The sequence below is a fragment of the Vicugna pacos genome, chromosome 5, assembly GCF_048564905.1.
Source record: "Vicugna pacos chromosome 5, VicPac4, whole genome shotgun sequence".
Taxonomy (NCBI): Eukaryota; Metazoa; Chordata; class Mammalia; order Artiodactyla; family Camelidae; genus Vicugna; species Vicugna pacos.
The window spans coordinates 55,883,514-55,897,072 of NC_132991.1; the positions used below are offsets into that span (position 1 = coordinate 55,883,514).

The 13,559-nt window shown below is 38.9% G+C and overlaps 1 protein-coding gene and 1 long non-coding RNA gene across 3 annotated transcripts in view; one reads left to right on the plus strand and one right to left on the minus strand.

The window, feature by feature from the left end:
• Window positions 1-603: 603 nt before the first annotated feature.
• ITGAV (integrin subunit alpha V) overlaps window positions 604-13,559 on the plus strand; it is an 89,749-nt gene continuing 76,793 nt past the window's right edge. The window contains exon 1 of one of the 2 annotated variants that reach the window (XM_072961267.1): window positions 604-937. Coding sequence is in view for 1 of the 2 variants with exons in the window: in XM_006210004.3 (XP_006210066.1) it covers window positions 12,882-13,066 (185 nt within the window). In the remaining variant the exon portion in view is untranslated. Of the gene's footprint in view, window positions 938-12,580; window positions 13,067-13,559 lie in introns of those variants that run through there. The other variant, XM_006210004.3, reaches the window with a different exon arrangement.
• On the minus strand, window positions 871-11,050 carry LOC116280592 (uncharacterized). Its single transcript, XR_012072726.1, has 4 exons — window positions 10,972-11,050; window positions 9,910-10,091; window positions 9,298-9,355; window positions 871-959 (listed from the first exon to the last, which is right to left on the minus strand). It is a non-coding gene; the product is annotated as an uncharacterized lncRNA (long non-coding RNA).

Genomic DNA, 13,559 nt, shown 5'->3' on the forward strand with positions numbered 1-13,559 from the left:
AGCCACATCATTGTGCAGCACACCTGCAAATGCTGCTCCTGCATTTGTGCAGTACACGCTCCCAGCACCACAGGCAATGTCCGGGTACAGACAGAAGCCTTTTTTTTTTTAATATCTGAGTAAAAAGAGCAAATATATATCTAGTTAAGCCTATATATATATATATATTTTAAGCCTATATAAAATATATATATTTTATGCCTCCTCATTTGCCTAATATGGATTGATTGAGGAGGGGGTTGAATTGGGGAAGCAGTAATAGCAGAGGCCTCCTTGGGAAACAAAAATCTAGTGGAAGAGTTTGAATGAAATTGATATGGGCTGAAGTCTTGAAGTAAGAGTAAGGTATTTTTAAAAAGCAGCTGAGGCAGAAGGAGAGAGTGCAGATTTCTTTGAGCTTCGTGAAGAGAGGAGACAGACTAGGGAAGGCAAGTAGATGCTCAGGGAGGTTTATCTGAGGAGGAACAAGACCAAGTGCAGGTGAATATTCCGAAGCTGCTCTAGAAGCATGAAGGTGAATCTGCTGGAGAGAAGCAGCCGAGTCTTTTACTTCTGTGTGCACCCACGATAGGTGCGTCATGGAACTTGGCTGGTTTGCCCGTTTAAAGGCCTGGCTTTCTGTTGTGCTGGATGGTAATACTCAGAACGTCTGGTTCTGCTCTTAACTGTCTTATATATGTGAATTCTGCTAATGTGTCATTGGATGAGAGTGTTCCACTGCCAGGAGACATTTGAAAACCAAGGAGTTAAAGCATGAAGGCAGTGTTATTTAATTGAAGAGAAAGATCATCAGACCAGTGATATTTTAGTTCCAGAGATCGCTGCTTCTCAGTGGCAGATGAAGTCAGACTTGGTCTTCTTGTGCGTCTCTTTTGCTCTCAGGAGGTTATAGGAACCCATGAAGCCGTCAATAGCTGCCTTCTCCCCACATCCTTCGGTGAGTTCTACCTGCATTTTCTCTGTCACAGTGAAAGTGAAATAACTTGTGGTGAAAACCCTAATTTTCAGTCTTGTAACAAAACTTCTACTCAGAAATCTCCCTTTCAGGAGCTGTTTGTAAAACATATGTTGCTGAAATAGAGTACAAAAAAAAAAAAAGCTACATACAGATAGCTGGCATAAAAGATCCTTCCTGGCTTTAATGGGTTTGAAGACTCTCTGACACTCACCAAATTACGATTTTTTTTTCCCTTTCTCTTGGAAAAAAGGTGGAATTAACTGTCACTTTAGGAAATCACACACATATATGTGTGTGTTTGCCCAGAATATAAATTATGCATATTGTAATAAGGGAAAACAATGTTTGCATAATTATAGTAAGAATCTTATTGTCTGTAAATCGTTTTAACTTGCAACTCAACACATCTGTATTTGTCAGGATTGGCTAGGATATATTTCAGTAACAAATTAACTCACAAATCTCAGTGACTTAAACCAGCAAAAGCTTGTATTTCACTCTATTGTGTATGAGACACATTTAGGAAAAATATATGATACAAATATCATGTTTTTTATTTCTATCTATGTACCAAGACAGCATGAGTAGAAAATAACACAAATTAAGCTTTCTAGCCAATAAAGTTCCTATAAAATAGTAAGTATTTTTGTCAAGGCTAAAATAAATTATCGCTAAATATAAATTATCTCTAAATATCTCTACATATAGCAACTAAAGTGTGGTGAGACCAAGAAACAATTTTCAAACCATCACAGCCACAAAGCTAAGATTAACTGAGGAAATGGCTTATTAAATTGACATAGTTTTCTCAATATCTAAAGACAAATGTATCATTTATCACACAAAGAAAAAGTTTTAAGCCAGCATTGCCTTTTGGCCACCACAGAAATACCATGCCAATGATCAAATAATTTTTACACATAGTTTGAAACTAACAAAACCAGATTTGTATAACAGTAAGAAGGACTGGGGGGATTATTTAGATGTTGTATAATTGAGATAACTGATTAGTTTTGGAATTAAAAATTGGGGGTACACGTGGGGATACTTTCCCCCTATATAAGTACTGAGATTTAGATGGGACAAACTCCTTGAGGACAAGCTGTGTTACTTATCAATCTACTGTGGGCGTATGTTGTATTTGTAGGTGTGGTTGCATCCCTTTCTTTGCAGAACTACCCTCTCTCTGTCTTGAATGGTTAAGAACATCCTATCTACTATAGTGCTGTGCATATCCTGGCCACAGGAATGATCACCTGACCCAGGCATGGCCAATTCTAATATTTCATGCCTGTAAACACAGTGATCGTTCAGGGGTGAGCAGTTGTTCTAAACAGAACCAATAAGAATCATTGCCTGGAGCTGATATACTGATTTGAGAAGGCAGCTTTTCCAGCTAGGATGGGACTGCTGCACTTTGACACATAGCCTAAGATGGTAGGTGACCTTCTTGTCTTGTCAGTTGGGGAGTCTGGAGCAGTAGGGGAAGATAAGATTGAAAAAAAAAAAAAAAAAAGAAGCCAGAGCTGGAAAAGGAAAAGGGCAAAAAGAGGGAGGGTGGGGTGTTGGGGGAAGACTGTATTCCCTGGAAACTGTGTTGCATTTGAAGCGAGAACCAATCCTGAACTTCCTGGTTCTGCGAGCCAGTCCATTTTCTTTTTGCTTTGGTTCATGTGAGTTGGGTTATTGTCACTTGCAGTTGAAGGGGTCCTGACAAACACTTCATTTTTGAAAGCCCTGTAGGACCTGCCACGATGCCATGATATCTTGCACATAATACTGAGTCAGTAAAGGTTTTAACTTAGTGATAGCATAGATAAATCCATCTTGCAGCATCACTGAAATGTGTTGTAGGTGCCATGACCTAATTTTGTGAAAATAATTATTGTTACCTACTTGATTCTTTAACTCAATTCCAAAAAAAAATTATCTTTTTTCCTTTAAAGTTCCATTTCCTCTGTGTAACATTAGATCCTCACAGTATGACTGAATTCTTAATTAATGTATCTGTGGGTAACAGCATAAGTGTGGTCTATTCTCTCTCTCCATATGTATCTATATAACTGTATGTCAAGCTATTTTCACTTTTTAAATTCATACAGCTTTCATTTTTGTATGATTTCTTCCTGAAATGTCTGTCATGCCATTTTCTAGTGCTCATGAAAATTTCCCACTGAAGACAATACTGAGAGTGCTTGTGAAATTCTCAAACATGTTTACAAAATCTTATTTAATCTATATTGTTAATGGCTATAATTTAATGGGAAGATAAATATTCTTCAAGATTTTTCCTTCTAGTCCCCCATAACACCTTTTATTAATTTCATGACCATGGCCAAGTCTTCTCTGAAACTACTTTATAGTAATATATAGTTATAAAGCATATGTAGTTATATGAAAAAGAGAAAAATTTACTTCAAAATCTGGAAGCAGAATCCTTTTATAGGGTAAGAAGTTTTTTTATACTTAGTATTTTATTTGAAATTTTGAGTCTGGCAATATAAGTCCCAAACATGATCTGAAAAATGGGACAAAATAAAGAAGCCTGAATTGCTCAGAATTAAAAAATGAGAGAGATTTAGACATGGCCTTGGCCCAGAGTGAAGAAATGGGGGTTTGGAACAAGAAGAAGAGAAAGAAGAGGGCCTGGTGGAGGTGGGTGCAAACACCACGATGGGAGGTTGGGAATCTGAGAAGAGGACGCAGGCAGGGAGAAGTTCCCACAGTAGCAATGCTGAGGGTTTTAAAGAACAGGACTATTAAATATTCACCTGCAAAACAGTCCCTTTCACCCTTGCCCTCCAACTTTCCACAGAATTCTGCTACAAGTAACTACTTTGCATTTAGGCTGCTTTGTGGAATCAATGTAAAAGGGACCATGTTCCATGTGTGGTTGAGATAGTATCTGCAGGGTTGAGTGAACAGATCAGATGCAGAAGGGAGGTACAAGTGGGACTGAGACCTCCATGTGGGCTGAAGCTCCTTTGAGAATCCTGGGAAACACTGGGAAGGATGCTGGCAATAGCAGGAATTACTTATAGTCCACCAGATACACATCTCTCACGTGCAAGTAAAATATCACTTTACTTTAAAATCAGCTTGACTCTGATTCAGAAACCTTGTTGCTCCTGCATGACCCCATCAATTCCTGTGGCTTTGCTCCATCCACAGCCTGCTCCCTGGCCATCATATTTGACGATAAGAGAAGTGTCCCAGAAAGGAAGGGCTATTGAAGGCAGTGAGAGGAAAATCAAGAAGATTAGAAATGTTAATGCCAGAGCAGATTCTGTTTTGTTTTGTTTTTTCACGACATTTGGCACATTATAGTTCTGTGATGACTAAAGTAATGCCTTAGTTAATTGCAGATATTAGAAACAGAAAATTTGGTGCAGGATGGAGAAGAAAAATGGATAAGAAATAAAATTTAACCACTCGTTTTTCCTGCTATGGTGCTAGAAAGTTGGAAGGGACTTTAGAATTCATCAAATTCAATTATTTCACCTCTGTGGATACCATCTATTAACTATACTGTCCAGTTTGGGAGCCACTAGCTACATGTGGCTATTTAAATGAAATAAAATTTGAAATTTAACTTCTCAGTCATACTAGCCACATTTCAAGTGTTCAGTAGTTACAAGTGGCTAATGTAAGTATTTGGACAGTATAGACACAGAATATTTCCATCATTGCAGAAGGTTCTGTTGTGTCTCTATCAAATGATCACCCAGCCTTAGCTTAAATTCTTTTTAATGAATGTCATTCACTATTGTGTTTTGGGTCCAATGTAATTGTTAGGTTGTCCTTGAATTTTTCTTCCATATATTTATCCTAGATATTTTGCATGTATGAAAACATTTATTCTTTGTTGGGAGCATTTTATTACAATAACTGTTCAAAATTTTTTGTTAATGATAAAGATATTTTGAAGTGAAATAGAATAACTAACCTGAAATAGTTAGAATAAAAAAGTTAACTCAGTTTTTTAGACTCTCATTTATCCCTAAAGCGTAGCATTATCTCCATAATAGTAATTTATTTTTTCAAAACTCAGAAGAAAAAGAAACTAATTATAGAAATGCCTTTATGCCTTACAAAACTGCTGGACATGTACCAAACCTTTTATTTAATTCTTTTATATTTCTATGAGTTAAACCTAATGCAATTATGTGATTAAAAGCTCTATATCTGACTCCTTTTCTGAATGTAATAATTTCCTGTTAAATCCTAACATCTAACATTTCATGAAAATCCCCTGGCACATTTCCACAAGGACTGAAAGGTGGAAATCTTTAATTAGTCTTCAAGTTTTTGGAGGAAGTAAGAGTGGAGAGTTTAGAAAACCCCTCAAATGACTCATTTAAGTGAATAAAATAGGTGAAGGCATCAGCCCATCTGAAAGAGTACTGCTCACGAGAACTTAATTCATGCTTGTTTCATTAATACCAACAACTGAACAAGCTTCCATAGGGCATATAAAACTCTATTAGGCACTAAGAAGTAAACTGACTCTACTTTCTGTAAATAATAATAACCTTGTATCATCCAGAAAATTTCAGTGCTTCTGTTTTAGCTACTTAGAAAAGTAGGAAGAGTGATCAATATATGTAGAACAATTTCTATCAAAGTAGGGTAAGAATACAAATGTTTGGTACTCAAAATTTAAATTTGCTCTTTGAGGAATTAAGGTTAGGATTAGGTTAGTCAAGGTATGACTGAAAATCGTTGTAATATCTACTTAAACAAAGATAGAGGCATATTTTTTCTCTCTCATAATAGGTTTACTTTCCAAGATAGGAAGATGGAATGATGGGTCCATGGTTATCAGAAACCCAGACTTTCTACTCTGTAATTCTTAGATCATCATCTTCATTACCAAGTATAACTCCTCATATTTGCAGTTAGACTGCTGCAGCTCCAACCATCACATCCATATCCCAGGCATCAGCTGTAAATAAATTGCAGAGGAAAAAGGACTCCTGATAGTTAAGCTAGCCCCTGTCTATGAGGTAGCTCCACCTGACAACTTCTACTGACATCTTCTGGTCATCTATAATGGAGCTGGGAAATGCAGGATTTTTTGTTTTTGTTTTTGTCTTTTCCAGCTAGACACATGATTGCTACCACACAATAGAGGAGTATTACCAAAGGGGATAATGAATATTGGGGAGGTAGCTAGCAGTCTCTGTCAGAGCAGGTGGATCATCCCTTCCCTGTGTTATACTTTCATTGTTGCATTGGTCACACTGTATCTCCTTATTTATATAGGAGACAGAATTGTGTTGCAGTAAAGAGCATAGGCTGTAATTAGAGTGATCCTATGTCCCAGTTCATCCTAGATAGTTCCGGTGCATAGCTGTTGTACCAATATAATTATTGTCACCATCATTATTACTCTGTAAAGTCTTCCAGTTGGACAACAAATTAGATGGTTACTTTAGCCGTAAGTGACTGGTGAAAAACATCGCTAACACATCCTAGCTCTGTGACCTTCACAAATTACATAACTTCTCTAAACTCATTGAATTAGTTATCTGCTGCTGAATAACAAATTATCCCCAAAATGTATTGGCTCAAAGCAACAAAAATTTATTATCTCACAGTTTCTGTGGGTTAGTAATTAAAGTGCAGCTTAGATGGATAGTTTCTGGCTCAGAGTCTCTTTTGAGGTTAGATGTTATCAGGGGCTGCTAGCATCTGAAGGTCTGACTGGGGAGAAGGAGCCACTTTGAAGATGACTCACTTACATGGCCTCAGGTTCTCACCATGTGGGCTTCTCCCTAGGGCAGCTTGTAAGTTCCCACCACCAGGCATCTGGCTTTCCATCTGGGAGAGCCTTTTATGAAAGCCTTTTATGGAAGCCTTTTATGACCTAATCAACAAAGTTGCATGGTCACTTATTTTGAAAGCAATTCAAAAGATCCAGCCCACACTCAAGAGGTGGGGAAATGGACTCCAACTCTCAAAGAGAACCTAGTTTAACATTGCCACACTTAGTGTTTTCTTCTGTAAAATGGGACAAAATTACCCATGTGCAGTAATTGTATTATTCTGAAGATATGTAATCCATATAAAGCATTTTAATGGAGCACTTGGCATGTACTGAAATATGTCCCTTAATAAATGTTAGCTAATTTTATTTACTTAAGTATTTGCCTAATTAAACTGTAGGTTTCTGGCAGGGTTCATGTTTGATTTGCTTTGGTAATTCAAGCTCCAGTTGCATTGTAGGGTATATAGGCGGCACTTAATAATAAATGTTTGATGAGTACATTAATGGTTAACATATTCCTTAATAAGGTTAGTTAAGTGAAGTGTTTCTGTAAGTGGAAAGAAAATGGAGTAGTCATGTGAATAAATTTGTTTTATTTGTGCTAAAATCAGATTTTCATAGCTCTTTATATAATAGAGCATGGAAAAGTGCATACTAATATAGTGTGTACTAAGTTATGTCACTTTAACAATATTTACTAATATATAATGCTGTTATAGGGTCACCTTGTTTTTTTTTTTACTGACGTATAGTCAGTTACAATGCATCCATTTCTGGTGTACAGCATAATGTTTCAATCATACATATATATACATATGTTACCTTCTTATGTTTTTGATATTAAAATATCTCCTGCAAAATAGTGTTTTGTAGACATATATCTAGCTATGTCTTTTTGGGACATGAGATAACTCTTACTTAATATGAAAATATTTTAACAGTCATTTAGATGACATATCACTAAACAATAGTAAGATGAAAGCATGTATCTAAGGAAAAGAATTTCAGGACCTATATACATACATATGTATTATATGAATGCTGTGTTTTATCATTAATGACACATTTTCAAGGAAAAATAAATATATGAGTAATTTTGTAGACTTTACTTTTTAAAGATCTTCTGATTATCAGTATTTGCATTTATCATAACTCTGAGGGAAAAAAAGGATTAGAGGTTTTGGTTTATAATCTCTGGTATCAGTAGGGCTACATTTATACTAAATGATTAGTAGGCGGAAAGCATTAGCAATAATCTATCAAGTGCCAAAAACATTTTAAATTATACCACGTGATTTCTTTTATGGCTCATGACATTTCAAAAAAATTGATTTAAAAAAATTCTATGTTTTTAATGTATTATTTAAAAAAATATGTTTTCTAATTCTGAACATACTGCAAACAAACACTTTGCTTTCTATATCTAAGCTTCTAATTCACCTTTCCAGCAATAGAAGAGTCACTTAGACAATATTACCCTCTTTCAAACATGGATTTTTTTTTGTATTATATATGCTGTACTGATAAATGCGATCTATCTCTAGCACACATCAGAGTACACATCAACACTTTAAGGCTTTAAAACAAATTAAATCCCTTTAAGTAGTTATAATTAAGAAGATTCTTTAATATTTAATTAGTTTAAATGGAATAATACACATGATTTTCCTTTTATATTTTTATAACATGTTGATCACTTGAAGGGAAATTCTGAAACCTGCCAGGCGTGTCCTTGAAATAAAGAATGCCTATTGTGAAAGTAAAGTGGTTTTTCACAATGAGATGCAGAGAATTCCAGGAGTGCACAGGACGTTTCTTGCTATTCATAATTAATTTTTATTTCCTTCATAAACCCCAAACCCTAATCCCAAATTGCAACAAGGAATAAAAAACAGCTACAAAAGCTTAGAAACACCATTCTAGATAAAGTTAGTAGTTTAATCCTTTTTCTTTGCTAATTATAAAAAAATTCTTGAGCTTTTCTACTTATTGAAAAGTACATATCCATTTATTCACTTACGCAAGAATATTTATTATGTTATTCCATTCATGTGTTCAGTCTAAGATCACAATTCCTTTCTTTATTCATACATTCATTCATCCTTCAACAAATACTTCTTGGTTTCTTGCTATTCAATAAGAACTGTGCTGAGCATTGTGCATTTAATGATGGATAAGATTAACATGGTCATTGCAATTTTATTTGTCAACTATACCTCAATAAAGCTGGGGGCGAAAGACCAACATGTCTCTTCTCCCATGGAATTGTGGATGAAAAATGTTGCCTACCATGTCAGTAAACAAAGGATGTTGCAGCCATCAGCCACTACAGCCACCCACCCCTGTGAGCCCTGAGGAAACTCAGGATGGAAAAGAACAGGATACTAGATAGCTAAGGTGCACATCAAAGGAATGGTTTCAATGAGCCCAGACTCTTGTATCTTCTCATACTTAGGAAAGTACGAAATTCATTAACTGGAGATGTCTAGTTTTCTTTCATTAATCTTTTGATATTTCACTACCTGATTGTTGTTGCAAAAACTCCTATATATCCTGGCTCTTCCCTTACCTCTTTGGGGCAGTCCCTCCGAACATTCTGTCTCCTGGTCTTGAAGTCCTCAGCAAGTCTGCCAAAAAGGACATAATTCTCAACTTTCAGGTTGTGCATTTTTTTCAGTCGACAGAATTTACACACAAAATTAATCAACAAAGTTCTTTGTGATTTTTTTGATGTATGAATTCAGCACTGCATTCAATGTTATGGAAGATGATATAAATTAAGAAAACAGCTAGTTTTAAGAAACTGATAATTTCACTTGGAAAAAATCGAAGATGCTTGAAAACATCAAGAATTAATATTAAATAGACTTCTATTCAAATACTGTTAACACCACCAGGAAGTTAACACCAGAATAATTAAATGCTAAGCTATGAGTTGATTAGACTTGAAAATACAAGCCATTTTAAAGAAAAAGGAGACTATGCTCCCATGGAAAGCTCCCTGGAGAAGATGAGTCTTGAGCTGAACACTGAAGTTTGGGTGGAGTTGGGATGGGAGAGCAGATGAAAGAATGCTATTCCAGGTTGAGGAAAAAAGAACCTTAGGAACAGAGGCCCAGAGGAAGTGAGGAGTGTGGCATATTTATAAGACTGGAGGAGACTGGCACAGGTCTTACTTTACCGAAGCTTCCTGCCCAAGGTGCTCCACTCTTTTCAGGCACAGAACGAGAGCCTGTTCTTCTGTTAACAGGTATGAAAATTACTTTGTGTTGTGATTTCAATTTTGGTGCTTTGAATCTCAGTTTTCTAGGGTATCTTCCATCATGTGTTATTCAAACCCTAGAAGATTGTTTGAAAAGGACTCTGAAGGCAATAGAATAGAAAAAAAAAAAGATGCTCAGTAAATACACATCTCCAGGAGGAAATATGGCTGGATAGTTAAAATGTAAGTTTGAGTCTAACAGAAACAATATGTTTTATGTATAGTTTCTTAATCCACTCACTAACTTTCTCTTCATACTTGAGGTTATGTGGTGATGTCACTATTAATTTCTAATCTTGGCATTCATACATGGACATTCTTAGGATTTTTGTGCAAAAGTAATCAATATGGTCTTTTCAATTTGACCTTTAAGTCCCATGGTATTAAAGAGAAAAGATGAAAATTTTAAAACCAGATTATATAAGTGAGATGAGTACACTAAATGCATGTTGGAGAGAAAAGAAATATTCAGATGGTAAAATGTTATCTGTCAATCAAGCTAGAGATAAAAGACAGTACATATTTTATTTGGCTTACCAACATATTTAGTCCCGGGGGGAAAAATCAAAAGAAGCTTCCTGGAAAGTAAATATTCCTATTAAGCAAAAGTCCATTTAAGTTAAATCCACTAAAAAAAAAAGTTCTGAGGAAAAAGAGTTGCATTTTTGATTTTGAAACTTCAAAAGTTTAGTTATCTCTGCTTAGTTCTTTGAACAAGGGAACGAAGATATTTCCACATTTTCCCCAACATTTATCTGAAACTTCTTACGTTTGCAACTAACTTTTCCTGGTATATGGAGAAAGTGTTCTAAATGCCACAAATGATTGATTTCTTACTGTTATGAAAATATAAATATATTACCTGTAGATAAAGATGCGAAACATTTCCCCTCCTTGATAAAAAAGAACGAATAATGCCATTTGCAGCAACACGGTAACATTTCACCATCTGAATACTTCTTCTGGTCCCCATTCACTCACATTTCAGTGGGCCCATGAGTGTTGTCAGTGCCTTGCCTTCTTCCTTTTCCTGGTTTTCTCGCTTCTTCCCTCCACTCTTCGAGTCTGTGGGAGCTCTGTCCTGGATCAGAAATTGAGGAGTGAGAGGGCTGACTGGGCCCAGCCAGAGTCTAGAAGAGGGCACTCTTCTGCCCTCCCTATCTGGATGGATTTCCAAGGGAATTAATTGGTTCTCAGGCTTTTAAGGTCTTTTAAAGCACAAATGACCCTTTGGGTATATGTGTACATACCCATGGCCTCTTCCTGTGCCAGAGAACATGATGAGGAGAAAGGTACATTTGTATTTATGTTTCAGTATTTGTGTAGAATTGTATGTCCCATACAGTAATTTCTTTTAGGCAAGTGCTGGACCATAGCTTGTAAAAACATGCCTAATGTTTTGCTGCATATATTTTCATCACATTTGAAAGTCAAAATATATAATGCAATTAAGTACTATATATTCAGATTAGACATTTCAATTTATATACACATCCCTTCACAGGATTAAAAGCTATTAGATTAGTATGCATTGTAATTGAGTTTTAATAGTTATGTTGGAATAGTTACGTTCAAAACTACTGTTCTAGTAAGTTTTTAGGATCCACACAATGCATTTATACTCAGTCCTGTTCACCAAATTCTTTCGCATGTCATAAACAATATGGGGAAACCACTTCCTCTGGGCAAAGTTTTCATCTCCATTCATTTATCCAGTCACCATTTTATTGATTGCTTACTATATGCCTGGCCAGGTGCTAGTACATGTGAATATAAAGGAAAAGGTCAAGGTTCCTTTCTCAGTCCTGCTGTCAGGGGCCTGGACGGGGTGGAACACACCACAGCAAGCAAGCCCCAAGGGGCCTCAAGGTGCATATTCCTTCTTCTAACTCTGAAAGAATATTTTTACTCAAGTGTCGTAAAGCCACGAGTTAGTTATTCGAAATCACAGGACTTCAGGCAACAAACTAGGAATAAGGTTTCGACTAGTCTGACGTTATTTAAAACGATTACCGCCAGTTCTTAGCCCATCCTTTCGTGGACCGCTGAAGTTCAGTTTGAATACAACTCGCCTGGAAGACGCTGTGCTAGGAATCTGGGAGTTTATAATTAAGTTCAGTGTTTGTGTGTGGGTTAGAGCGGGGAGGAAAACGTTAATTACAGAGTTTCGTTTGTGAGAGCCTGCCAGGCTTTTAAGTAGCAGAAACACAAGAAACGGATAAAACTTTCCTTATTTTTAAATATGAGTCGCACAGGAGTTCCCGGCGCAATCCGGCTGCTCTTGGCGCTCGGGTGGACGCGGGCGGGTTGGGATGCTTGACCACTTCCAACCGCCCCCCTCACCCACTCCAGACCATCCTCCCGGTGCTGGGCCCGAGGCCCTGGTCCAGGAGCACTGCCGCTGGAGCTCTGAGGGTCTGAGGCCCCGGCACAGGAGCCCGGTTCTCGAGAGACGAGGCGACAGCGCGCACGGAAGTGCGCTCGGCTCGCCCCAGTCGGAGGCCGACTCCCCTCCTCCACTTCCTCCTGTGAGATGGCACAGCCTCCCGGGCGGCTCCTCCTCCAGCTCTGTCTCCGCCCACTGGCCGCGGCAGCTCTCGGGCCGGGGGTGCGGCGCCCATCCTGGCAGTCCCGAGCCCGAGGCGCGACTCAGCGGGAGGGAGGCGAAGGGCCGCCCGTGCTGCTGTCCCCGCCCCGCGCGCCCTGCGCCCCACTTCCCAGGCGGCCGCTCGGAAGCTCAGCCCTCCTGCCTCTCCCAGGGCTGTCCGGTACTCGTCGGGAAGCCAGCAGCCGGCAAGTTTCGTCGCACGCAGGCGGCGGGCCGCGGGCACCGTGCGCTCCGGGAAGGGTGGCCGAGGCTCCGGGCTCAGCGCCCCGCGCGCACTTCGGCGATGGCTTCTCCGCCGCGGCGGCGGCTGAGCTTTCGCCCCGGCCGCCTACTGTTACTTCTCTCTGAATTCCTGCTGCCTCTTTGCGACGCCTTCAACCTAGACGTGGACAGTCCTGCTGAGTACTCCGGCCCTGAGGGAAGTTACTTTGGCTTCGCGGTTGATTTCTTCGTGCCCACCGCGTCTTCGTAAGTGGCCGCAGTTGGAAGGGGAGTCGGCCCCCTCCCCCATCGCGCTCACCCACCCGTGATTCTCCTCAGGGAGACATCTCTGCAAGAGATCCCCGCGTGTATCTGTCCGTTCCCCCTTACTCCCCCTCCCCCCACTGGGCGATTTAGGTTGTGGGTGGATGAAATAGTTGGGGGAGATGAACCCCCGCACCACCCACCACCCAGTTCCCCCTTCTTCTTTCTTCAGAGGGAACACTTTGAAGCAGACCTGTGCTTAAAATTAGGGGAAAGTGGCAAATCAACAAAGGCTGGTCCGGCGGGACGCCGCGCCGCCTCTGCCAGCGTCCGGGACTTGGTCAATTTCATCTCCGAACTTCTTTTTCTCCGGTACCAGTTAGCCTTCTCCGTACTTTTCTTTTTTTGCTTTACAGACTTAAAACACCCGTGGTTTTTGCTCTCCCTTAATAAGCCCTCCCCCATTCTTTACACCTCTCAGTCTGATTCTATTTCT